Here is a 22,152-nt window from a genome sequence, read left to right on the forward strand (position 1 = left end):
TCTTCCATCAGCTTTTCTGGGATGGTATAGCTTGAAGATACTCCAGAAACCGCTCTACATTGAGATACCCTCCTGAGGACTCTGTACCACCGAAAGGTACAGGCAACGAACTGTCCTTCAATAGTTGTAAACGCAGTTCTGGGTCGACGTCGCTGTAGTACCCCATGGAGAATCCGATCGCGGCGGTGGCGATCGTGGCGGAAAAGGTGGTGCCCGATTTGAAGGAGATACGATTGGCGTGGATGTCGTCAGTGAATGTGGGGATGGCAACTCCTGGCGCCCACATGCCCACCAACTCCTTACCCCGATTGCTAAACCCAGCCATGTTGCCTTGCACGTCTGTGGAGCCCACTACTACAGAGGTGGGCAGATTGTACATGGCAGGCGCGACGAAATCATGGGAGGAATTGAAGTTCTTGTTCTCATTGCCGGCGGACATGACCATGATGTGTCCTGCGCTGCTGAGTTTCTTCAGCGCCAGCTGTTCGGACTTCAGGAAGCCAAGGCCGCTGTATGAGTGGTTGCTGATTTTGAACACGTCGATGTTGTCTAGGAGGTATGCGTACGCACGTAGAAGGGCGGATGACGACACCGCACCTTGGTGGTCTGACACCTTCACACAGTGGATAGAACAGATGGGACACGCCCCTTGTAACCCCACGCCGTTATCACTCTTGGCAGCTATGACGCCCATAACATAGACGCCATGGAATGGGGAGGTGGCCGCGAAGTCGGGGCCACTATCGGCTGCGTTCCATCCGCGACATCGCCTCTCGCATTGAGTTGTGGCCGCGTCAAAGTAGTTGATGTCTGGATGGTTGGGGGCGCAACCGCTATCGATCAGCGCCACAGGCACAGGCAACGGAGGTGGCCGCATATTGAGCCGCTCAGCAAGCGCCCAGCCATTGATGAAGTTGCTCTGCCCGCTTCGACTTCCAAGGTACCACTGGAATCGGATGCCAGGGTCGGAAGCCGTCATCACATGCTGGAGCCAGGAAACGTCCTCATGAAGTTCCGATGCCTGGTCCAGTTTTGGGGAGGCGGGCCGGTGGAGAAACTCATCAACATTTACAGAGTACTCCGATGTAAAGTGCCTTGGAAGCGACTCTTCTAAGTGCGCCACGCAAGGAAGTAGTACCAAAAGTGCCTTCAGCAGATGCGGTCTCGACGAGGCGGGAATGATATCGAGTTGTAATGCGGACAGATACTGAGGCACCTTCACTTCTGTCAGCTCAGAATCCGCGCCCACCATTGCCATCGCAGCGAAAACGGCAGATAGACTGGCGACTCTGTACTCGGTAACTGTATGTAAGTGGTGGGAGGCGTCAATATCCGAGGATTCAACATCCATCAACCGCCGCTGCCATTTTTGTTTCCCCCTCAGATAATCGTTGCGGAATACTCCAGGTGCCGCGAAAAGTGTCATCGCACATGGAGTTCCTCCACGAAATCCACAGCCGGCAGCCAAGCTCAGACCAAATCCGCACCAGCAACTCGCTCTCAGAACGTTTGAGATACGTACCTCATCGACGACAGCGCCCGCCTCAATACAGTCAACATCCCAGCCAAGTAAGATATCCGCATGTCGTCCTGTGATCCCCTGAAAGAATAGGAAACCTGTGACAGTACGCATGTTGTGTTTTCATGCACGCACTACAGATGTTATTTCCAGCTCTAATTGCCGGTGCCCGAATCATTTTTTCAGTCATGATGTATTTACGCGGTTATGGTGCCCTGTACACAGGCGGACCTCGAGGAGGCCGAGCGCCCACTCCTCGAGGCCGCGATCCGGGCCGTATGGGAGTCAGTGGAATCTCCCTCTGTGCTGGCGGGGGCGCGTCCAGCGCATCGAAGCCCTGCTCCTCTGCAATCTCGTCTATCAGCGCCTTCTTGCGCGCCTGCCATTCCTGGTATTGAAGCCACTTGGTGTACACGACAAGACCCAACCCAGCTATGATGAGGATTACCGTGCAGCTGAAGGCTAGCCAGAAGGCAGTTCCCAGAGTAGGCACAACAAACGATCCACGGACGGCCATAGTGGACATCTGTTCAAAGCTGATGTAGGCGTAGTATACTAGCGCCAGCATGAGCCCGACGCCGCTTATAGTCCAACTCAGTGCGGGGAGTTGGTTGGAGGCCCCAAAAATCCAGAGCCAGCCAGCACCAACAAGAGAAATAGATGCCGCCGTGACGATAGCCACAAGCATCAGGTTTCCTATGGAAGACATCTGGCGGTAGGCTGCACACCGAGATTGCAGAGATCCTATACAGTCCTCACCACAATGGGGCGACGCAATGCCATTGGCCGCAGGGGGAAGAAGGCTAACAGTGGTGCACGTGACAGTGGACAGCCGCGACCATGTGAGTACAGGGGACCCCCCGTTCAAGCTGACCAGGAACAACCCGTACTGGGCCTCCGCGTAGGGCGTGCCCAGCTTAGTGCCCTTGAACAGCCAAAAAATCGTGATCGGCCCATTGACTCGCCACATGCGCAGTCCTATAGCCACAAAAAGGCAAATGGACGTGATTCCTATCACCACTGCAAGAATGCGAAAGACCAGAGGCGTCTTCTCGTCCCGACGAGCTATCGCGGGATCGACCAAGGAGCTTTCATCGCTGTTGTCTCTCCTGGGCATGGTGCAGCGAAACTGTGTTTCTGGGTCGCATAAACATCCACCGAAAACCTTGATGGCAATAGGACCAAAGCCACAAAGACCCTTGATGGCAACAAACCCAATCCACTAAGAACCTTGATGGCAACAAACCCAATCCACTAAAGACGACAGAAATAAATAGTCAAACGAAAGATTAAATATCACCGCGAAGGGTCCCGAAAGCCGCATAGATGACGCAACGTCAATGAATGTGTCTTGGAGTACCATGTTCAAGGACGTCAGCGTACGAAGGATACAGGTCAGCCTGCTTCCTCAGAATATCAACAATGGGACCTAGGACTCGGTCGAACGTGAGCTTATCAATCCATAGCACCCTGCAACGGTTCAGAGCGTACACCGACGCCTTTCTGATCCCGGATCCCAAAAGCGCCAGTTCCCCGAAATACCCCCCTGATTCATAACGTAGAACCTCAACCTCTCGGTTGTCCTCGACAATGGTACAGAATGCTTTTCCGGATTCCACGAGGTAGAACTTGTCACCCCGTTCATCTTGTCTGACAATCACCTCCCCCGGTCTGTAGTCCTGGACAGTAAGGATGTCGGAAAGCTGCGACTTCTCCAGCCTCGTGAGACCGGCAAAAATCTCTACCTTCGACAGGAACTCGAAATACGCACACTTTCTATGATTCTCTGCCGTGGCCAGCATCATTCTAAACGTCATCCGATCCAAAGCCCACAAGTGCGATGAGGTTGTCGCCTGCATTGGAGTGGGCCGCGCAGCTCACTACTACTGTTGCAGCCCGCGGCGCGTTGTAAAGTAAAGCCAGTTCTCCGAAGAAATCACCTGCGGAACAGGTCTTCACTTTTTGGGCCTCTGCGCCCGGCCGCGTCACATAAATATCGAAGCAGCCTTCCTTGATCACGTAAAAGTTATCTCCCTCATCACCCTGTTTGATGACGGTTTCGTCGACGCTGATCGCCTTTGGAAAAAAGGCGTCGACAACCTTAAGTTTGTGCTCGAGACTGAGGTGACCGAAAAGCACCTTCAGCTTGGAGTCTATTGAGGCAAGAATGGCCTGTCGTTCTTCAGGGGTCTTTGCGTGGACGGGACTTATGAAGGCGTCCATCTGCTGCGGGTTGACCGACTCACCGGAGACGCCCTGGCGCCTTTTCCTTGCTGGTGCCATCGCTGGAATTGCGGATTATTGACTCACACTGATGCGATAAAACTGCGAAAAGTAAACAAAATGCCCGTCTCCAGGTGGCACGCCGTTGCAAAACGAGCGGTAAAACACCGGCAAGAAGAGGTATCACGGTAGGCGCCCGTAGAACGATCAGACAGACATCTGCTCCCGCAGCCCCCGCAAGCCACCTTCGTCGGGGGGCTAGTGCACAACTCGTCGTGAGCGCGGAAGGCAGGGCGCACGCAGAGTCAGTGCCATCGTCGCGCAGTTTTTGAAGATCGGTTCAGATCCAGTTTCGTCCACGCCGTTGGCCGTTCAACGTCACCGACTGAACCAGACCGCCACCTACCTGATGCTTCTCAACTCGGGCGTTCAGAACACCATGATAGGCATGTTGTGGGGCGAGAACACGCATGTCTGGCTGCCTGTGTTGCTGGTTTGGAAAGGCTTCTCCTCCATATTTTGGGGATTCGCCGGAGATGTGGAAGGGAGGAGGGCAGCCATGCTCGCGCAATCCTACGTCGGCGTCCTTGGCGCCGGCCTGATCGTGCTATGGGGCACATTAAGTTTCTGGTCCATGACCTTCAACGGACTGCTCCACTCAGGGTTGATTTTGTACTTCGCCAGTGGAGGTGGAGTTTATCCTGTGGCAGCTGCCATGTCGGCGGAATCGACCAACTGTCATGCGAGGCAGGAGGAACTGGGTTGCACCATCGCCTTCGAGCCAGTCGGGAGGCTGCTCGCTCGCTGCCTGCTGTTGCTGGTGGCGTTGTCAGCTCACCGGGCAGTACCAGTCATGACCATCGCACTGCTTTCAACGGCGATCTTCGTGGCCACCATAGTACTGGGGCACGTTAGCTGCACGGAGAGCTATCTTTGGTGTAACAAGCGCCTGTGGCTCAACGGAGTGGATGTGCAGGTTTCAGCCACTGAGAAGCTTCACCTGGCGCGTCAGCAGCTGTCAGCTGAGCTTTCGTTGGACACGAGCCACGAGCACAGACGGTACAGTGCCATGTCGAACATGCAATCATCTCCTCTGCAACGGCAGCGGGCAGCCTGGGCTCGATACCTTAGATGGGGATCGCGCGTTATCCAGATGGATGCATCCTCCTTGTGGGGCTGCTGCGTACCCTGGTTCGTACATTCCGTGATTCTCTACGCGATGACGATCACGCACAGCTTGCTGAAGGCCCCGCAGACCACGGACTTTGGAAAGCAGCTGTTTTCTGTGGGGATTGACTGCATGTCTCTCGTTGGATATTTCCTAGCAGTGGGTCTGCTTCTCTTTTGGAGCCCTAAGATGCTGCAGCTGGTATCACTGACCGTGAGTGCTTTCATTTACTTCGGACTCTTCCTCTCGCTATTCTCTATCGCGCACACTGAGGCCTCACCTCTCGACATTACGCAATATCCCGCGGCATGCTTTATGTACGAATCCCTGTTCCTGATGGTAACGGTGGTACCGCACGTCTCTACGTGGATGATGGCTACCGAAAGCTTCCACACTCGAATTAGATGTGGAACTGGAGGACTGGCAGCCTCGTTCGCGAGTTTCGGGGCGGCAACGGCGCTTTTTCTGGACCGACATCTGCTCTTTCAGCTTTCTCGTCCTGCGGTTCTGCTGGTGTGCGTGGTTCTCGCCCTACTGGCAGCTGACCAGACCAAACGATTAACACCGAATGTTCCTGGCTTGGATTTAGCAGAGCTTCACACAATTGACGGGGAGGTCGCAAAACGGAATTTCATAATCGAGGAGGAGACACCTGAGGCTCCGCACCTGAGTAAGCTGAACCGGGCCACAATTGGTAACTTCCATGTGTAATTTTTGTTTAATGATCAATAATGATCACAAAGATCTCAGTCTAAAAGTAAAAACATCCAACGATCTAATATCGTTTACATCGGCAGGATATCCCCTGACAGGGTAGAGTTGAAGACACTCCAATCTATCATCTCCCTTCGAGACATGAGAACGAACATGATGACAGAACTAATGTCTAAAGCTTAAGCTCCCCACCAGAACATTTCGTTTCCTCCATATCGATTTCCAGTTCAATTAATCTGGTTAGAAGCACTTCACGTCCCCTTTTGTTAACTGCCACATATAATTTTTGTTTAAATAACAATAACGATCACAAACATATCCAGGATCACAAACATATCCAGGTGTAATCTCAGTTTAAAAGTCAAAATCCACACAACGATCTAATATCGTTTACATCTGGTAAGAGGCACTTCACGTCCCCTTTTGGCCACCAGAGACAGTCTCCTTCGGAGTTATGCGGCAATGCGCCAATATGGGCATCTCAAGCAGGCCAGAATGAAGTGCGCTCGCATCCTGGTGGGGTTTCATTTGATGCGGTGTCAGGATGGGAATCATGTTCAGGTTTGGGCAAAATCGAGCTTCACTAAGCCCGAATTGCGAGGGGACGTCAGTTCTATCAGGCATTGAAAAAAGAAATATCCTGAATAAGCAAATTCATTCATGATTCGAGTTGATTATGAGTCTGCAATCCACAACACCCGACCTCAAGAGGCTTGCGGGCATCACGTCATTCACAGACTCCGAGTGGAACGCTAGAGACAGCGGCCGAGTGCTATGACTCGGCCTTACCTGCCTCAGCCTCCGCCTTGAACAGTGTCACACCGAAATGTCTGTTTCGCGTCTCGAGGCCTGCGGTTGGATGGGCCAGTGGGACTACCAGTAAACGACCGAAAGAACAGCTGCAACACGAGCAGGCACGTAGCTAGCAGCTGCCAAACCCAGGCGAAAAGGAACCTAGCACGGCTAGCGACTCTTTCCGCCACGCCAGGCGGTTCAACTCGCATGCCATACCGTTCACGCACAGCACGGGCTCGCTCCTTTGCGAGGTCGAACTCGTCTGCCGACATTAATTGTGAAAAATTCCAACGATATGATGCACTGATCTGAAAAAATCGAACCGTGGGGGCTGCACTTGATGTTGGCTCGCAGGCTATCAATGCAAGATCTGAAGGAGGAGTACCCTCTGATAACCTCGGAATGACCCAACAGGGAACGTGAGGCAGCGCAGGCGGGACGACTCAAGTTCTGACGCCGAATTCCAGTGTCTAATTTAAAAAATGTTTCGTTAGTTCTCGACGTGTTGTTGCTGTAACACTCTGTGTAAAGGCGATGAAGGCGACAGTAGAAGTGCGTAGGGCCCTGCCACTTCTATCGGCGGAGTTTCAGACACCTCAATCGTGTGGCGCGCCCAGAAGTTGACATTCATCGCGATGCTGGTCCAATCGCCACTGAGATCAGGAGGCCCGCTTTTCGGATGCACCGAGTGGAGACTGCGCCATAGGCTCTCTACCGCCGGAAGTCGGCGTGGCGCGGGCAGGTTTAGACCTCGCCAGCTGTTCGTCAGACTCACGCTGGCCTCGGAGCCTCCATCTGCCGACAGTGCCTTCAACGTCTCCCGCAGAGCTAGCGTAGCTAGCTCTTCGCGGGAAGTGGTTGGAGCAACTCGGTGTGTGGATCTCAGGGAGGCGTTGCTTAAGAAAAGTCGGCTCACTCGGACGAACAGCTTCTCAATCACAGTTCCCATGTCCGGAATCACTTCGGAGTCGTAGGCAATGCGGACTTGCCGGCCTGAGGCGCAGACCGCCTGGTGCACCTCCGGGGACGCGAGTGCCAGCCACGCCTTGCCCATGTCCCACCTAGTCGGCAAGTACCTCAACGTGTCTTCCTGGGCGACACCCAAGCACTGGGCAGTAAGCGCTGGGTGCCCTTTGGCTAGCTCCGCCACCTCTGCCACGGCCCGGGTCACCAGTGCATCAACGTGACGAAACAACCGCTCCGTGGTGGCTGAGTTCGCACCAAGCCGAAGCGCTTGGCGAGCCGGACACAACTCCAGCTCAACGGGGTGTGGCTGGAGGGCATACACCACCATGACTGGTCCCGCGGCACTGGCGACTGCACGTTTTATCTGCTCGATGTTCTCGGGGCAGAGGTAGCATTGGGCTGCATCTAGAACGGCCTGCGAACAAAGAAGATCTTCTACCATGGTGAAGCTGGGCTCGCTACAGCGCAAACCAGACCGGTTAAAGGCGAAGTCGAGCTCGGCTGCACTTGCTCGTTGTTGACGGAGCACCTCCTGCTCTTCACCGATGCTTTGCCATCGCTCACGGAGATTGGTTACACACACCAGGCCGTCCAGAATCACAATAGACAGATTGGCCTTGGGTGGATTCGGCTGCTCCGCCACCCAGTTCACGTGCACGTTCATCCGCACCTTACCCGCTTGTGTCTGCACCGTCTGCTCCGAGTCGTGGAAGGGGAACTGCTCCACTGGCCACCCCACCACATCACGGAGAAAAGCAGCATACAGCGCGATCGGGAATGATTCTTGAAGCGGCGAGCAGTCGTTCAGCTCGTACGCAAACCGGGTCCAACATTGGGGAACTCGACGGCGTGTTGGCCCACTGATGTGGACCTTCAATTGCATCGCCTTTAATTTGGTTGAGAGGGGTCCGGTGATGTCTTCGGTAAGGTGTGATCCTCTAGGCGCCGATTTAAAGCCAGCTGCGTAGAAATGGTTTCGGTCCGCGAGCTGATTGACGTGGAGGGGCGCGGTAAAAAGCGTATAGAGGCACCGCGCCATGGGGAGCAGCAGGCTCCTCACATTTTCCTCGTTCGGAAGCAGTGCGCCCGTGAGCTGATGAGGTCTCGGGACTCGGAGTTTCAGAAACGACGAGGGATCGTCAGTGAACTCCGAATCTGCCGACTGCCAGCGTTTATCGGGTTGGACCCGAGACTGGCGGCGAACGCCACTTCTCACAGACGTCTCTGGCGCAGGTGAAGGCAGATTCCCCTCGGGCGTCTGCAGACGAATGCCACTTCTCACAGACGTTCCTGGTGCTGGTGTAGGTAGATTTCCCTCAGGTGTCCTCGCCGTCTGCAGACGAATGCCACTTCTCACAGACGTTCCTGGTGCTGGTGTAGGGAGATTTCCCTCAGGCGTCCTTGTCGTCTGCAGACGAATTCCACTTCTCTCAGATGTTCCTGGTGCTGGTGCAGGCAGCCGTTGGCCCCATGAAGAGTTGTTCGGGGCGTTTACAGAATTGACTAGCTCCAAGGCGCTCCAGCAGGTTTCGAACGACGCTGGGCTCGTAAGAGGGGGCCTTCCCGCCCCCCTCAGGCGCTTGGCTTTCCAGGGTACGCCTCGTGGGCGGTTCAGGTAAAGACGACGCGCCCTTCGGGCATTCCACTGTGACGCCCTCCAGCAGTAGAGCCTCTCACTGAAGAGGCCAGTAGGCCACTTTGTACAGTACCGGCCTCGTCGAAGGGCGCGTAGCGCCTTCTGCAGGTGCGGTTGGCGCAGTCGGCCGAATCGGAGATAGTTAAAAACTAGGCGGGGCTGCTGAAATCGACGTTGGATGGAAACGCGAAGGGGGGATCGTTCCCAGCGCTGAAGAGGGCGATCACGGGGCCTCTGACGCGGTCGGTCGCGCCGCCACCAAGCCAAGCGGCGTGGAGCAGCGCGATCCATGGCGGGGGGGCGCATGACTGCAGGTACTGGGGGCCTAAGGGTAGGTCGTACAGGGACCTGAGAAGCCTGAGACCAAGGCGAGCTCGTCACGTGGCTGGAGTTTGCCCCATCTCCAAATATTGGAGGAACTCTGCTTGGCACGAGCAGTCCAGGCCCGAAGGCGCTGCTGGACCACGTTGGTGGCGGCTTTGTCGGGAGGTTTGAGTTCACAGTGAAGACCTCCTTTCGACCTCGCCTCGCAGGAGAGAGGTTCGGCTTCGGACGAGTTTCGGGTTCTGTAGGTATGAGCAACGCCTCCCGTAGCCCCTCGTCGTTCGCATAAATCTCCCTGAGGCTTGGGAACAGGCCTGCCGCCTGGGGATCGAACTCGGGGTCCAGTAGCTTCTGCCGGCTGACCGGACAGTCAGCAATGGCTCTGCGCGTTTTGTAGCACGGTGCTCGGCAGTCCACCGTTTGCTGCGGCTCTACACCCTTCGGACATGACACGCTGTCGGCTTTCAGTGTCAGCGGAACGCCAGGAAAGAAGGCGTCAGTCCAGGCGACGCGGTCAAACGGGTCGAATCCCATCATTCTGCAGAAGGTTGTCTGAGGTACTCGTCTCCCTGGGGCGTTCTGGCTGGAAACCGTCGTGAGGAATTTTTGCCGTGCGATAGGCTTTATTCTCGCGGCAAGTACCGCTACCAGCAGTGACTGAGTGCGACCTAGGAATGCCTCTTGCATCCGCAGCAGCCGTTCGTAGTTGCCGCTTTCGAACTGCTCCACGATTGACGTAGCAATTCGGATGAGACCGTGACGCTGGAAACACGTAGGGACTTGTTGAATGGCTTCGGCCGTGCGATTTAACGCTGTATAAGTCTATCAACGGTGACTTACACTCAGATTGGCCGGAGAACGCCATCAGTATACGATAAGCCCAGAACTCCGCCTCATGTGGGGATTGGTAGTAGAGAGTGGAACTGTCCTCCCTCCGGTCGCGCACCCGTCTGTATGCCACCATCAGCTTATCGATGGCAGTGGACATGGCCCCGCGGTGCAGCACGCGGTCGAATTCCGGTTCATCCACCAGCAGTTCCTCCGCCAGAATGAGGTATCGTACGCCGATTTCCAAACTCTCAATGGAACCCCTATGGGACTCCCCTCTCTGTACTGTGATATCCATCCACACTGACCGAAAACTGCATATCGAACTACGATCAGACACACCGATCACGGACGAAGTTGTGTACGTCCAAGAAGCTCTTCAGTCCACATGCCAGCCACGGACGCGCGTGGAGGTCAGCATCCACCTGGCAAGCTACAACTGCATGCACAGTCATTCGACACCATTCCAGTGACCGAACGGTATCCGCTGTGAAGAGTTTGTTGGCGTCGCTTCGTTGGAAGGACTTCATCGTCAGGCTGGGGTTGCAGATGCGAGCTTCGGGGTCAGACACAAGCCGCACAGGTGCCCGTTCGAGGTCGCTGGTCGTGGAGGCACGCTGCTTCTCAAACGCCTCCTGTGCCGTACAGAAGCCGTTGAGATCCCCAACCAGGTCTCGGTAGTCGGTCTGGTCGTGGAGTGGCATGTGTGGACCCGGCAGCGGACACGACTCCATGTGGGTCCATGATCGGAGTACGGCTATATTTAGTATCGGATGATTGGGTGGAAAGAACTCGCGAAAGGGCGGCTGTGGGGCCTCATGGAGTCGAAGAAGCACGTCACGACTGCCATTGCGAGGCTGCACCTCCGCCGACATTATTGTGAATATACATTGTGCAACAGGGCGATTGTAAGAGCTAAGGACAATCATTATTATGAAATCAGCAGCTTCGTTCTTCATAGCGCAGTTAGCAGTCCCTTGATCGCGTTGAAACGGCCCACCACCACCTCCGCGTCAAGTAACTCGACAGCGAACATTCCTGATTTCAGACGAGTCACTGGCCCGTCCAGGCTCGGAAGCGGTCTGGGCCGCGTTCTATTTGAGGGCCAAGAGAAACTCACGACGTGTCCAAAAATGTGGCGTCGGGGTCCGACGGTGTCGCCTCGCTCTCCACCACGAATCCAGGCAAATCTGGACACGTCCCAGTAACCAGAACACTCCCATCTTGTAACAAGAAGGCTGATGTCCAGAAACTGACAGCGATATCCGCCACTCCTTCCACGCAAATCCGCACGACGGGCGACTTGCTCGTCACGCTGTCGAGGCCAAGTTGTCCGTAAAGGTTCGAGCCCCAGCCCCAGACGTGGCCTTCAGTGTCCAACACCAGGCAGTGCATTTTGGAGAGAACGAGTTTCTCCACGCTGCAGGGAAGTCGCACGAGCTGCAATGTGTCGATCACCTCCTCCTCCACAGCCAACTGGCCGCAACGATTACCGCCCACAACGTAAATCACTGGAGACCCTTGGCTCCAGAGGACGAAGCTGTCATGACATCCCGACACGATATACTCCGCGTCGGGAATAGGTTCAGAGCAGCACTCAGCCGGCGCAGGTGGCGACCACAGAAGCACATTCAGCAGGTCAACCGAGGCCGACACGGTTATCAATACGGAGGTTGCATTCGCCCCCCAAGCTACGGGTTCTATCGGTAGAAAGGCAGCCAGGTCAGGGTGACGCTCGACGATCTCCTTGTGACCGCCATACCTCTGGGGCAGCAGTCGATCAGCGAAGAAATAGACGCCCTCAGAGCACACATCTACAGCACTATAATCCATGTATAAGTTACCACCTGAACACTCTCCTTCATGAGAAGTAGCTGCCCTCAAGCCTCTCACGCACCATGCCCTCCAATATTGGGCTGCAAAATGCCTTCGCGCTGTCAATCAGCCCTGTAGCCACGAATCCCGAGCATGGCACGGTGGAGGAGCTCTCAGATCCCGCCGTCACTTGGCTCTGCCACGTACTAGCCGGGCCCTGCAGCTTGGTTCCATCGCCGGAGGTTAGCCAGGTGGTGTACGCGCCGCCGTCACAGCGGCAGACGTATGGGTAGTCTTCATTTCGCCGACCATTTGGGAATGTGACGGCTCGCCCTGACGCTAAGGCTTGAGTTGGACTCACTATCTGGCCGTAAACCTGTGTGCCACACTCGAGAGCCTCACCACCGTAAAAAACAGCCACAGCCAGCGAAACATGCACCTGCCCGTGCACCTGTGGTGTCTCACGATTTTGGTGTTCGCCGCCAATGAAAAGCGTGGAGGCGACGTCACGCCCAAGACAGGGGCAGGGAACACTGGTGAACTTGGCGTGCACCAAGGCAAGCTATCAGCAAAAGACCTCGAAGCCAACCCTGGGATGGGCAACTTAGTCCAACATGACATGTTTGGACTGCACATGCGAGGCTTTGGGAAGGTAGACGTGAAAGCCACGTTCTCGAACGGTGTCAAATTGGATATCAAGAACAACCACCAGACTCTCTGGCCGCACAAGATGCGTCAAGAGTTCGAACCGCCAGAGAATATTGTCATGGAAGACCCCGATTGGGTGAAAAACTGCGACGCCACGTCGCTGTTGGTTGCGAAGGACACCACTGTGTCCAACTTCGCCACGGCGTTCAAAGCGTGCCAGAGTGCCGACACGCAAGAGCTGATAGTGAATCGCGAGGCGCACAGTTTGAAGGGCAAGGTGGTCGAGATGGCCAAGGAGTATAAAGTCGAGGCTGTGCAACGCAGTGTGCAATCAATTGTGCCGCGCAAGACAGACTGGGGGTTCGCTGTGGATGTGGATGTGATATGCGACGAGGGCAAGGTTGTGAAGGTGACGTTTGAAAACCGGGAGTTGCCCTATCAAGAGCTATTCTTCCAGCACAAGCAATGCGTTGCCGCTTTGAAGGGTGTGAAAGACACGAAGCTGATGTTCTACAGCAATCCGGAAAAAACTACGAAAGGAATCATCTTCCAGAAACCCAAAGAAGACAAGAAACAGTGCTGTAACAGCCGTGATTATCGGGAGCTGTAGTGACACGTCAGACTTTCTAAGAATCGCGAATAATCTGTAATTGATGCCGATGGACCAGTCCATGACGGCGCCGGAGTTGCGGATCTCACAGGACAGGCCTCGGTGGTCGGCTGACCGAGTTTTCGAGCGGTTGGTGAAGAGCACCAACCGCCAACCAAGACCTCCGTTAGAAGCGCTGAGTCACATGCTCGACCTTCTCGAACAGGCGGTGTCCTCTGTCGCCGACGAGGAGAACATAAAAGCGGTGGTCTTCAACACGTTGGCCCAGCTGGTCAAGACGCTTAACCCCGACTGGACCCTGTTCATAGCGGGCAGCACGGCATACAACGGCGCATTAGCTTGGGGGGACATCGACGCGGTCGTGGTAGTCCCGCCTGACCGCTCCGGGCACTACCCTGTTGCGCTGAGCGTGCTGCACATCATAGAGAAAGCCCTCAATTCCCAGTCGCTGCCGGCGCCGTTGTGGAACGCCAGACTCTCCTTCTTCCCCAGTGCTAAGTGAGCCTCGAGGCGGTTGTGAATCAGAGTTCCTCTTCTGTCGATTGAGTCCCTCTCAGGCGTCGTAATTGATGTTTCGATCAACGCGTTGAACTCCATACGACACACACGTGAGAGTGCCGCTTGGACAACACAGTCTTCTTCAAGGTTATCCTCGAGACCCATTCCTTCATACGGCCGCTGTTGCGCCTGGTCAAATTCTGGCTGGCAGTTAGGGCACTGCCTGACATGAAGGAGGGAGGCTTCCCGTCGTTGATGTGGATGACCCTGGCTGTCTGTCTCTGGCTGGGCCGCTCACCGTGTCAAGCGTCGGAAACGCAGGAGCGCCTCCCTCAGAATTTGTACACTGATCTCAGTAGGTTCTTCACCGCGATAAACTCCAGGGAGAAACTTGCCGTGAACGTCTCCCTCAGCGACAAACGCATTAGTCGGCGCATAATCAATCCTCGAGACGTGCGGATGCAAATGCAACACTCTAACTGTGAGTCTCTGCTGGTTGTAGAAGACCCTGCCGACGTACTCTTCGAAGAATTCGGGATCGTAGGAGGAGACCAGGTCAGTCAGCTCCGCAAGTTCTCGCCGGTCATCGACGATGATATCGGCCCAACAGCCGCCCCTCGAGGCGAAGACCTGGCGTCTCGCGTGTCCGCAGCCACGTGGTTGGTCTACATCCATGAATTGACGCGAGCCACCCGCATTTTACGCACGATCGAAAAGCAACTGCTGTCCAGAGGCACCGAGACTGAGGAACACTCGTGCTCCCTGCTAATGGCGCTCTTCAACGTCCCCGAAACACCTGACTTGTACAGACTGCCCCACACGCTGCTTCGTCCCAACGGGAGTGTTGACTCGGTCATATGCCTTGTGCTGGCTGGGGGGGGGTTGCACTTGGTGGAGATCTTCAACATATGTTGTACGAATCTCTGGTGGATGAAGCGGTACCTATCTCGCCGCGACAACCACTCCACCATACACGCCTACCTGCTGGTACCCTCCGTGGCGGAGGTCGGCAGCCCTGGGCCTCTAGCCTTGGATTACTACGCGAAGGAGGGAGAAAACCGGATGCTGTTTCATCCAACGCACTTTGTATGTCGAGTACAAGCTGTCCGGGACGAAGGGCGTATGTATCTGGAGAAATCACAGTGGCGCAAAGTGGAGCGCTTCCTGCAGGCTGTAGCAGAAGCCCCCTACTACTTCGGTCGAGACGAGGGGCCTCAGGCCATCCAACCCGTACCTGTACAGTGCGGAATTTGCGGCGGAGGTGGATGCGCTCCGCGACCTGAGGTATTGGAAGGGCATTGTCCTGCTTCTGTTTAGACGACGCCAACGGGCGTATATCGTTTCGGACACCGAATCCGAAGCCCAGTGAACTGGTGAACTGTGAATGTGTGCAGTGTGTGCAGATGCAACCATGGATCGCTGTGGCTCTTGCGGTCGTCCTCTCCGGATCCCAAGCCAAGGAAGCTTCCATTGCCTCTCACCAACCAACTTCAGACGATGATGTAGCCATTGTTGGGGCTAACGAAGCTGACGACGACGAGAGCAGCGAGGACGGCGTCAGCATCGACCCTAACTCCGACTCCGACGAAGACGATGATGAGAGCGAACGTTTCGAGCCACTCAAGCCTCAAGTCCTGCTCATTAAGCCTTGGAGCATCCTTGTTCTGACAGGGATACTAGCCGTTGCACTCCTGCTAATTTCAGCACTCTGCTTCTCGCTTCGGCAGCCTAGTGAGGTCCCCATGTGACATGACCATCGATTTAGGTGAACCACAGAGTGGAATGACGTGTCAATTTCAGAATTCGATGAAGGTGTTCGTGCGTGGTATGTTTGCCTGTCGGAGCAACCATATCGTTGTCGAAGACTTGGAGCCTACTGACAAGGTCAGCCGTCTCCTAGAAAAGACTATTCATGCCAATGAGGATTTGAACACTCAGATGAAGATCGTGTTGAGCATCAAAGGCGTCCCGCTGGACCCAGACGCCTCTCTAGAGTCTTCTGGCATTCAGAACATGGAAACAGTGCACCTGCGCATTGTACGGTGATACGTGACAGAAAATGGACCGTTGTAAAGGCTGTGGAACGCTGACGAAGCCACGCCTTGTGTGCCCCGAATGTCGAAAACTCGGTCGTGATGCGCCATTCTGCAGTCATGAATGCTACAAGAAGTCGTGGGCCGCGCACGCCATCAACCACCGAATCCTCAAACGACTGTCTGCCGAAACCAGTCGACAAGATGCACAGGACGCGTGGGACGAGAAGCACAGCCGCACTAATTTGAGCAAGCGTCGCAACCGTAAATGCTGGTCCACCGTGCTGGCGGGGGTGTGCTTGTGTCTGTTCACTGGTCGGTTACTTGGACCGAAAATACGAGCGGCCAATTCTAGACTACGAGGGCTGCACGTGTCTCCGAAGGCGTTCTCGGAGATGCTTGTCCCAGCAAAGCATATGGAGGCTGTTCCAAAGGCGTTCTCGGAGACATTTGTCCCAGAAAAGCATATGGAAGCTGTACCAATTAGGCACATGGAGACAGTTCCAATCGTGCCAAGTGTGGTTTCCATTGGCGTTTCCATCGATGCTCCGGAGGTGCAAAGCATCAAGAATGTAGGCGCCATCCCTCCACCGGTCTCTACAGAAGTTCCGACGACTGCAGAGGTTGAGACAAAAGCTCCAGTTCCAACTTCCCAGGCAGGACCAAGTCCACCCTAAAAAATTCACTTCCTAAACGTAGCCAGAATAAACAGACCTGCTGCTCGACAAACGATCAACATGCAGACTAGAATGCCCAAACAGTGAGGCAGACTCAGTTCGGTGACTCCACCGACCTGGGTAACGAAACTTCAGCTAGCTCACCATCAGCACGTCATTATTCGTCAGAAGGCCCATCGACTCGCCATCAGGTGGAAACTCGTTGAGCATGAGGCTAAAGTATGCCCAGCGATGGAAAGACAAGTACTCAAACACCTGATACCAGTGGCCGTCGAGTCCAGTCCGCAGAATGAACCCGGAAAACAGAATCATGACAACCATGGACGCCGCCGTCGCTACGACGCCGATCTCAATCACCCTCGTGAACGATGATACCAGAAATGTGAAGGCATACGCGACTCGCAGAACCAGAAAGCAGGTGAGCACAAAGATGAGGGTGGCGCCCAGGTGGCCCATGAGTCCTGAAAGCGAGTACCAAATGAGCACGGCGGCCAGTGGCGGAACCGTCTCGAACGGCACGTCAGCCCAGATCTTGGCGATGAAGTAGGGTGCTACGCCATACATCTGCATTCGGTCAGCTCTCGATCCTCACGCGGTTATCTTGCTCTTGCTTGAAGAATACGTGCTCCTCAGGGTAAGCCAGCACGCCGTCGAATGTGTTGAATGAGATGGCAGCAATCATGGCGAACACGCAGCCGGCAATGTTGACGGCGCGGAACAAATCGTCGAAGACATGTGAGAGGACCGTATCAAGACTAAACACAGTGTCCGATACTACCCGGCAGAAGGGCGTCGTGCATTCAGCGTCCAACCGATTGACCGTCTCGGTAACTCCACTGGCGGCGATTTTAAAAGTCCAGAATACAAAGTAATAATATGCAGAGAATAAATAGTATAAATAGAAAGACGATCACCTGAAAATGCGATTCCACTTGCTCTGCCAAGCAGGGTCGTCCTGGCCACCTGTTGGAGTGAGCACGCCTCCGACAACACTGCCCACGGTCTCATGTGGGAAGAACTGCTTCATGATTCGCATGATACCCCCCTGAGAGAGGTCCCGCGAGACAGCGGTGAGGCTGCGGCTCAACGTTGAGGCCTCGGGGACGTCAGACGGCCACTGGTTGCAGGCTCCACTAGCAGCCGGGCAGGGCAGTTTGGGGAAGTTCATGCACTCCACGACTGAGTTCAGAAGGCCAAAGCCTTTGTCGACGACACACAGGTAGTATTGTAGACTGTCGGATAGGTCGAAACACTCCAAAAGCCCGGGCCAGTCGGCGGCATAGTCCACATGTGCCAGGTAGTGGACAAGCTGGAGACCTTGAAGAGCGTCAGGAATGACATCCTCAGGAACAAGTATATCTGAAAGCGCGCCCCAGTCGATGATCGGCATCGACTGAAAGCGCGCCGTCGCTGACTCCAGCGCCGCCCGCGAGTCCGTTAGACGCATAAGATCCTCGATTCGGGCAGGCGTCGTGATGGAGACGTCGGGGTAGCCTGTCATAGGGAATGACTCGTGTAGGCAGCGAATAGTGGTTCGCAGGAAGCTGTACGTCTCGGGATCGGTGGCTAGCTCGAGCGCCGTGTGACTCCCAGCTCCGTCCACACCTTGTTCCAGCATAGTCAGCAGTGGTCGGTATCCGTTGATTCCATGACGTGCGAAGTCCATCCAGCTGTCTGAGAGGCCCGGAGGCAAGTCGTCCGTTGTCAACGTGGCCACCTGGAAAAAAACTGCGCCCAGAACGAGGCCCACCAGGCACATGTAGAGCAGCTGGAGAAGTACAGTGTTCTTCCTCTTGAGGTTCAATCTGATGAAGAGACTGAATAGCACGACAAATTCGTTGAAGGACTTCGACAACCACCCTAGTGTAGTTCGTTGGTGCTTCGTCAGCCTCTGGTAGGTCTCTGCATCGCGCAGCACCTCTAGCCCGGCCTTTCGAGAGTACTCGGAAAGGCCGGCCACCTTCATACGGTAGAGTCGGTCTTCCCAAGGGTCGCTGTCGTTTCTTGAGAGGATCTCGGGGAACGCCTGCTGTGACAACTCCTCGAACATCCGCCTAATCTCTGGGTGCAGGTCCAGATGTGGGTCCAGTAACTCTTTTCGGAACGCTTCCGCTGGCCCTGCCACAACGATGCTCTTGGAGTTCAGAACGACCACATCATCCAACAACATGTATATCTATGTAAGGCACTCTGCAAAGCTTACCCGACTGTTGAGGTGGTGAAGGCCGATAATTACCGTGCGCCCGGCGTTGGCGATTCGACGAAGGACACAGAGAAGCTCTGATGCGGTGGTTGAGTCGAGACCTTCAGTGATATTGTCTATCAGGAGGACGGCTGGAGACGTCACAAGCGCCAGAGCGATAGCCAACCGCTTCTCCTGCCCAGTGGACAGGCCGGACTTCCGACCGCTACTGACCGCGACATCGGCCTGGCCCTGCAGATCGGAGAGCAGCATGACGTTGGCGATATGAGCCTCCGCTGCGGTTACTGACCATTGAGGGTAGTGCAAGCGCGTCCTGAAGGCGATATGCTCGTACACGGTGAGTCTAGGACGCAACTTAGTGTGGCGGCGAAGGTAGGTGGTCAGGTCCTTCATCGCCGTACCCTCGGAAACCGCATGAGTCGTCCCGCAGACGAAGGAGGCGACCCCGTAGGGAGTTTCACCAGCGTTGATGCAATGAAACAGGCTCTGTCGGTGATCAGCGTCTCCGATGACGGCGGTGAGGCGCCGCTCACGCACCACCAAGTCGAAGTCTGTGGCGGAAACCCCGGAGTCTCACTTTCATCCAACGTCCGCTGTTTCGCCTTGAACAAGGCCGACATTGATCCCATAAGGCTCTTGGCTCTTACAGGCTCTTGCCTCCACACGAAAATGCTTATGCTGTGCTCACCTCGTAAGGGGTGCTGGTCTGACTCGGAGCTCAGTGGTGAGTGTTCCAGATATTCCGTGTACAAGGTCTGTGAGTATTCCGGAGACGCCTCCGTGTGCAATGAGCGGGACGTCGACGAGGTGCTCCACTCGCTGGAGGCAGGTCGAGATTCCATTATAACCGCAAATTCGCACAAAACAGTCAAAGTTCGTCTTCCTTGTCGTATTCGCCACCCATACCAATTTCCAGATTCACCATCGGCATGCTGTCTGCATCGGAGTTCGCTTGCCGCTTGAATGCGTCGTGCTCCCAGAACCAGTCCATGGCAGCCAACTGGCACAGGTAGTCGTACTGGGCCTTCGTTACTCCATTATACGCCTGGAAGTAGACTCGACTTTCGTCCTTTCGGTAGGTCACGTTGCCGTACATGTCGCGATGTCTGCAGACTGCCGCTGGGTACTCTATGATGGCTGCTTGGTGCAGGCAGAAACGGCCTTTCTGGAAGTGGAGGTGCCGCTGCCACGCCGAGTAGGGCCTAAGTGCAGGGTGCGATCCGAAGTCGGGCAAGGCCTCTTGCTCTGCGGTGTAGTCGGAGCCAGGACCGCCGCGAATTTCTGGAGAGTCCAAGTCGTAGGAGGGAAACTTCGTGAAGTCAACAGAGAACATGAGTCTTTTCGCTAATATTTACATGAGCTAAAGACATTGATACTCTAAATCTGGTACTTCAAGACATTCATACTCTAAATCTGGTACTTCGTTTCACGCACTCAAACCACTCTCCCCCGTTGCTCTCTCCTCGATCGTTCGCTCTGCTTCTGCCAACACCTGGTCGGTTTCTTTTGCCAGTTTAGCCAGAGAAAAGTCGCCGTTGACGAAAATCGGCGAAGGCTCGTTCTCCATGGTGCTGTCGACCTGTTCCTCCAAGTCCACCTGGGTCTTCTTCTCAAGCATGCTCAGCGCCTGCTCAATGTTCGATCCCATCATGGTGCGAGTCCGCTGCTTCACGAACATATGCTTGGCACAGTCGATCTCCGAATCCTCAGGAGTTTCACCAGACGACGCGGGATGCGCTGCCACATGCTCGAAATCCAGGCTGCAGAGCGAGTCGGACCTCGCTGATTCAGATCCGTGGTCCTCCAACAGGCAGTCTACAATGGATGCGCGATTTGGCTTGCTCCTCCGAGAGCGGATGTCTTTGTTCGTTGCCCATCGCACACGCAGAGAGCGTTCGGCTTCCTCCTCCAGCAGGTCGTGGTCGTCGCTGAATATCGTCCGCAGCTGCTGGTTTTCAGTGCGAAGCTTCACCTCGTCAAGCTTCATGCTCGAGAGAATCATGCTGTTGTTGGCCTCCGCTATCACCTGACGCCTCCGCTTCCTTAGGTCCAACGACTTTAGAGCTTCCAATTCGTTGGCGCCTGTCATTGTCGTCGTCCTCTGCGCGGAAAATTGTGACATCAGACCTCGGAGCGCCTCGGCTCCTTCCTCGTCGGAGCTGCTCCATTCTTCTTCGGATGGGTTGATCATCGGAGGCAGATTGCCATAATTCTGAGCGGCTCTGGCCACCGCTTCTTGCATGGTGTGCAGGAAGGGATTCTGCTCCCGCAATGGCCTCGATAAGTGCTCATCAAAGGCACCAGAGTTGTTCAATAGCTTCTCTGTAAGTGTGGTTGGATACAGGTCCCCGCGCATCTCGCTCTCAGACTCCTCTTGTTCTTCATCCCGCTTACTCATACTTATCGTCCAGTCGCGGCGGCTAACTAACCCGACATCCGCAAGGAACTCGGATGCCAGAGTGCTCATCGGCGCGCTAGAACAGGGTTCAACAGAACGCCCCATCGGTATATTTGTAGATATAACTCCTGCCAAGGACTGTGATGACTCGGAGGAGTCGTAGGCCTGAGGCGCCTCATAGCTCTCATCACTGTTCTCCTCTTTTTCACCCAGCGGCTCCATCACGTCAATGAACGCTGCTGATGGGCGACGCACTCCTACCAATCGGCTCCTGAAGGGGTCTCCGCCTGGACTCTCTGATTCGGGGTGGGCAAGAAATCGATCGGACGAAAACAAACGGTCAATCTGCATGGATGACTGAGAGTACAGAGAATTATCGAAGAGGTCATCGGAGGAGGACTTACTCTGGGCGTCAAGGGAGGCCAGCATAGGGCAGCTGTCAGACGGAACTAGTTCGGAATGGCTCTTGTTGGCGGGAATTCCTACGAGAGGGCACTCTGACTGGCTCTTGATGGTAGTCTGCAGTGATTCCGAGGAGATATGGCTGTCTCGCGAGCAAGATGTGTCAACCGGCACCAAACTGCCGCGCACTGACTCCGACGCCAAGTAGCAGTGGCTGATGCTTGCGCTGACGGTGGCCGGCCCCAGGCTCTGGTCGTGGTCCCATTCGCTTGCATCACAACTGGAGGTGAACCGGAGAAGTCGAAATTCGGGCTTGGGGGGATAAGCAACTACATCCGTGACCACGTCGATCTCGTCAGGGACCTCGACAATCATCTTCTCCATCTCATAATCCGAGACAGCAACAACCTGATCCACATCTTCAGCCGCCTCATCAGAGACCTTGATAGTCTTTTCCATCTCAGTAGACTCGTCCTCCGAGGTAGCAATAGCGGAAGCCTGATCCACATTATCATTGTCAGAGACCTCGGCAGTCTTTTTCTTCTCAGTAGATTCGTCCTCCGAGACAGCAACAGCCTGATCCACATCTTCAGCTTCATCACGAGAGACCTTGACAGTCGTCTTCCCCATCTCAGTAGACTCGTCCTCCGAGGTAGCAACACCAGAAGCCTGATACACATTATGAATGTCAAAAA

The 22,152-nt window shown here is 55.1% G+C and overlaps 14 protein-coding genes across 29 annotated transcripts; 5 read left to right on the forward strand and 9 right to left on the reverse strand.

Moving 5' to 3' along the window:
- Positions 1–7: 7 nt before the first annotated feature.
- KVP17_000696 (uncharacterized protein) lies at positions 8–1,426 on the reverse strand (the record flags this gene model as incomplete). 2 transcript variants are annotated; one of them, XM_068515450.1, is made up of 1 exon in its annotated part: positions 8–1,426. In XM_068515450.1, one exon carries the CDS (start codon positions 1,424–1,426, stop codon positions 8–10), a length of 1,419 nt encoding a protein of 472 aa, XP_068372224.1. The 2 variants fall into 2 exon arrangements, with proteins under 2 accessions (XP_068372224.1, XP_068372223.1); XM_068515449.1 differs by having other exon boundaries at positions 8–1,351.
- A 298-nt stretch (positions 1,427–1,724) lies between these two features.
- KVP17_000693 (uncharacterized protein) lies at positions 1,725–2,636 on the reverse strand (the record flags this gene model as incomplete). The annotated part of the gene is made up of 1 exon (XM_068515442.1): positions 1,725–2,636. One exon carries the CDS (start codon positions 2,634–2,636, stop codon positions 1,725–1,727), a length of 912 nt encoding a protein of 303 aa, XP_068372218.1.
- A 220-nt stretch (positions 2,637–2,856) lies between these two features.
- On the reverse strand, positions 2,857–3,802 carry KVP17_000683 (uncharacterized protein; the record flags this gene model as incomplete). 3 transcript variants are annotated; one of them, XM_068515415.1, is made up of 2 exons in its annotated part: positions 2,857–3,372; positions 3,401–3,802. In XM_068515415.1, the coding sequence occupies 2 exons, from the start codon at positions 3,800–3,802 to the stop codon at positions 2,857–2,859; spliced, it is 918 nt and encodes a 305-aa protein (XP_068372194.1). The 3 variants fall into 3 exon arrangements, with proteins under 3 accessions (XP_068372194.1, XP_068372193.1, XP_068372195.1); XM_068515414.1 differs by lacking the exon at positions 3,401–3,802 and having other exon boundaries at positions 2,857–3,324; XM_068515416.1 differs by having other exon boundaries at positions 3,326–3,802.
- A 60-nt stretch (positions 3,803–3,862) lies between these two features.
- KVP17_000711 (uncharacterized protein) lies at positions 3,863–5,621 on the forward strand (the record flags this gene model as incomplete). 2 transcript variants are annotated; one of them, XM_068515471.1, is made up of 3 exons in its annotated part: positions 3,863–3,930; positions 3,958–4,017; positions 4,046–5,621. In XM_068515471.1, the coding sequence occupies 3 exons, from the start codon at positions 3,863–3,865 to the stop codon at positions 5,619–5,621; spliced, it is 1,704 nt and encodes a 567-aa protein (XP_068372243.1). The 2 variants fall into 2 exon arrangements, with proteins under 2 accessions (XP_068372243.1, XP_068372244.1); XM_068515472.1 differs by lacking the exons at positions 3,863–3,930; positions 3,958–4,017 and having other exon boundaries at positions 4,152–5,621.
- Positions 5,622–6,418: 797 nt separating this feature from the next.
- KVP17_000697 (uncharacterized protein) lies at positions 6,419–6,691 on the reverse strand (the record flags this gene model as incomplete). Its single annotated transcript, XM_068515451.1, has 1 exon — positions 6,419–6,691. One exon carries the CDS (start codon positions 6,689–6,691, stop codon positions 6,419–6,421), a length of 273 nt encoding a protein of 90 aa, XP_068372225.1.
- Positions 6,692–6,909: 218 nt separating this feature from the next.
- Positions 6,910–11,048, reverse strand: KVP17_000695 (uncharacterized protein; the record flags this gene model as incomplete). Of its 3 annotated transcripts, XM_068515446.1 has the most annotated exons (3): positions 6,910–10,157; positions 10,186–10,487; positions 10,516–11,048. In XM_068515446.1, the coding sequence occupies 3 exons, from the start codon at positions 11,046–11,048 to the stop codon at positions 6,910–6,912; spliced, it is 4,083 nt and encodes a 1,360-aa protein (XP_068372220.1).
- An 80-nt stretch (positions 11,049–11,128) lies between these two features.
- KVP17_000686 (uncharacterized protein) lies at positions 11,129–12,006 on the reverse strand (the record flags this gene model as incomplete). 2 transcript variants are annotated; one of them, XM_068515423.1, is made up of 2 exons in its annotated part: positions 11,129–11,267; positions 11,294–12,006. In XM_068515423.1, 2 exons carry the CDS (start codon positions 12,004–12,006, stop codon positions 11,129–11,131), a joined length of 852 nt encoding a protein of 283 aa, XP_068372199.1. The 2 variants fall into 2 exon arrangements, with proteins under 2 accessions (XP_068372199.1, XP_068372200.1); XM_068515424.1 differs by lacking the exon at positions 11,129–11,267 and having other exon boundaries at positions 11,290–12,006.
- Positions 12,007–12,071: 65 nt separating this feature from the next.
- KVP17_000703 (uncharacterized protein) lies at positions 12,072–12,281 on the forward strand (the record flags this gene model as incomplete). The annotated part of the gene is made up of 1 exon (XM_068515460.1): positions 12,072–12,281. One exon carries the CDS (start codon positions 12,072–12,074, stop codon positions 12,279–12,281), a length of 210 nt encoding a protein of 69 aa, XP_068372234.1.
- A 140-nt stretch (positions 12,282–12,421) lies between these two features.
- KVP17_000682 (uncharacterized protein) lies at positions 12,422–13,246 on the forward strand (the record flags this gene model as incomplete). The annotated part of the gene is made up of 1 exon (XM_068515413.1): positions 12,422–13,246. The coding sequence occupies one exon, from the start codon at positions 12,422–12,424 to the stop codon at positions 13,244–13,246; it is 825 nt and encodes a 274-aa protein (XP_068372192.1).
- Positions 13,247–13,289: 43 nt separating this feature from the next.
- Positions 13,290–15,061, forward strand: KVP17_000702 (uncharacterized protein; the record flags this gene model as incomplete). 3 transcript variants are annotated; one of them, XM_068515458.1, is made up of 3 exons in its annotated part: positions 13,290–13,744; positions 13,772–13,854; positions 13,881–15,061. In XM_068515458.1, 3 exons carry the CDS (start codon positions 13,290–13,292, stop codon positions 15,059–15,061), a joined length of 1,719 nt encoding a protein of 572 aa, XP_068372232.1. The 3 variants fall into 3 exon arrangements, with proteins under 3 accessions (XP_068372232.1, XP_068372233.1, XP_068372231.1); XM_068515459.1 differs by lacking the exons at positions 13,772–13,854; positions 13,881–15,061 and having other exon boundaries at positions 13,290–13,748; XM_068515457.1 differs by lacking the exons at positions 13,290–13,744; positions 13,772–13,854 and having other exon boundaries at positions 13,973–15,061.
- Positions 15,062–15,147: 86 nt separating this feature from the next.
- Positions 15,148–16,454, forward strand: KVP17_000690 (uncharacterized protein; the record flags this gene model as incomplete). 4 transcript variants are annotated; one of them, XM_068515433.1, is made up of 3 exons in its annotated part: positions 15,148–15,475; positions 15,510–15,786; positions 15,896–16,454. In XM_068515433.1, the coding sequence occupies 3 exons, from the start codon at positions 15,148–15,150 to the stop codon at positions 16,452–16,454; spliced, it is 1,164 nt and encodes a 387-aa protein (XP_068372209.1). The 4 variants fall into 4 exon arrangements, with proteins under 4 accessions (XP_068372209.1, XP_068372211.1, XP_068372210.1 ...); XM_068515435.1 differs by lacking the exons at positions 15,510–15,786; positions 15,896–16,454 and having other exon boundaries at positions 15,148–15,492; XM_068515434.1 differs by lacking the exons at positions 15,148–15,475; positions 15,896–16,454 and having other exon boundaries at positions 15,551–15,790.
- Positions 16,455–16,589: 135 nt separating this feature from the next.
- Positions 16,590–19,499, reverse strand: KVP17_000688 (uncharacterized protein; the record flags this gene model as incomplete). 4 transcript variants are annotated; one of them, XM_068515428.1, is made up of 5 exons in its annotated part: positions 16,590–17,018; positions 17,047–17,290; positions 17,369–18,630; positions 18,658–19,208; positions 19,235–19,499. In XM_068515428.1, 5 exons carry the CDS (start codon positions 19,497–19,499, stop codon positions 16,590–16,592), a joined length of 2,751 nt encoding a protein of 916 aa, XP_068372204.1. The 4 variants fall into 4 exon arrangements, with proteins under 4 accessions (XP_068372204.1, XP_068372205.1, XP_068372206.1 ...); XM_068515430.1 differs by lacking the exons at positions 16,590–17,018; positions 18,658–19,208; positions 19,235–19,499 and having other exon boundaries at positions 17,029–17,290; positions 17,369–18,624; XM_068515429.1 differs by lacking the exons at positions 17,047–17,290; positions 17,369–18,630; positions 18,658–19,208; positions 19,235–19,499 and having other exon boundaries at positions 16,590–17,024.
- A 26-nt stretch (positions 19,500–19,525) lies between these two features.
- KVP17_000712 (uncharacterized protein) lies at positions 19,526–19,990 on the reverse strand (the record flags this gene model as incomplete). The annotated part of the gene is made up of 1 exon (XM_068515473.1): positions 19,526–19,990. One exon carries the CDS (start codon positions 19,988–19,990, stop codon positions 19,526–19,528), a length of 465 nt encoding a protein of 154 aa, XP_068372245.1.
- Positions 19,991–20,083: 93 nt separating this feature from the next.
- Positions 20,084–22,087, reverse strand: KVP17_000706 (uncharacterized protein; the record flags this gene model as incomplete). Its single annotated transcript, XM_068515466.1, has 1 exon — positions 20,084–22,087. One exon carries the CDS (start codon positions 22,085–22,087, stop codon positions 20,084–20,086), a length of 2,004 nt encoding a protein of 667 aa, XP_068372238.1.
- Positions 22,088–22,152: the final 65 nt, after the last annotated feature.

This window comes from the organism of the source record quoted next, assembly GCF_019968985.1.
Source record: "MAG: Porospora cf. gigantea B chromosome Unknown PgB_NODE_70_length_47292_cov_119.444, whole genome shotgun sequence".
NCBI lineage: Eukaryota > Apicomplexa > Conoidasida > Eugregarinorida > Porosporidae > Porospora > Porospora cf. gigantea B.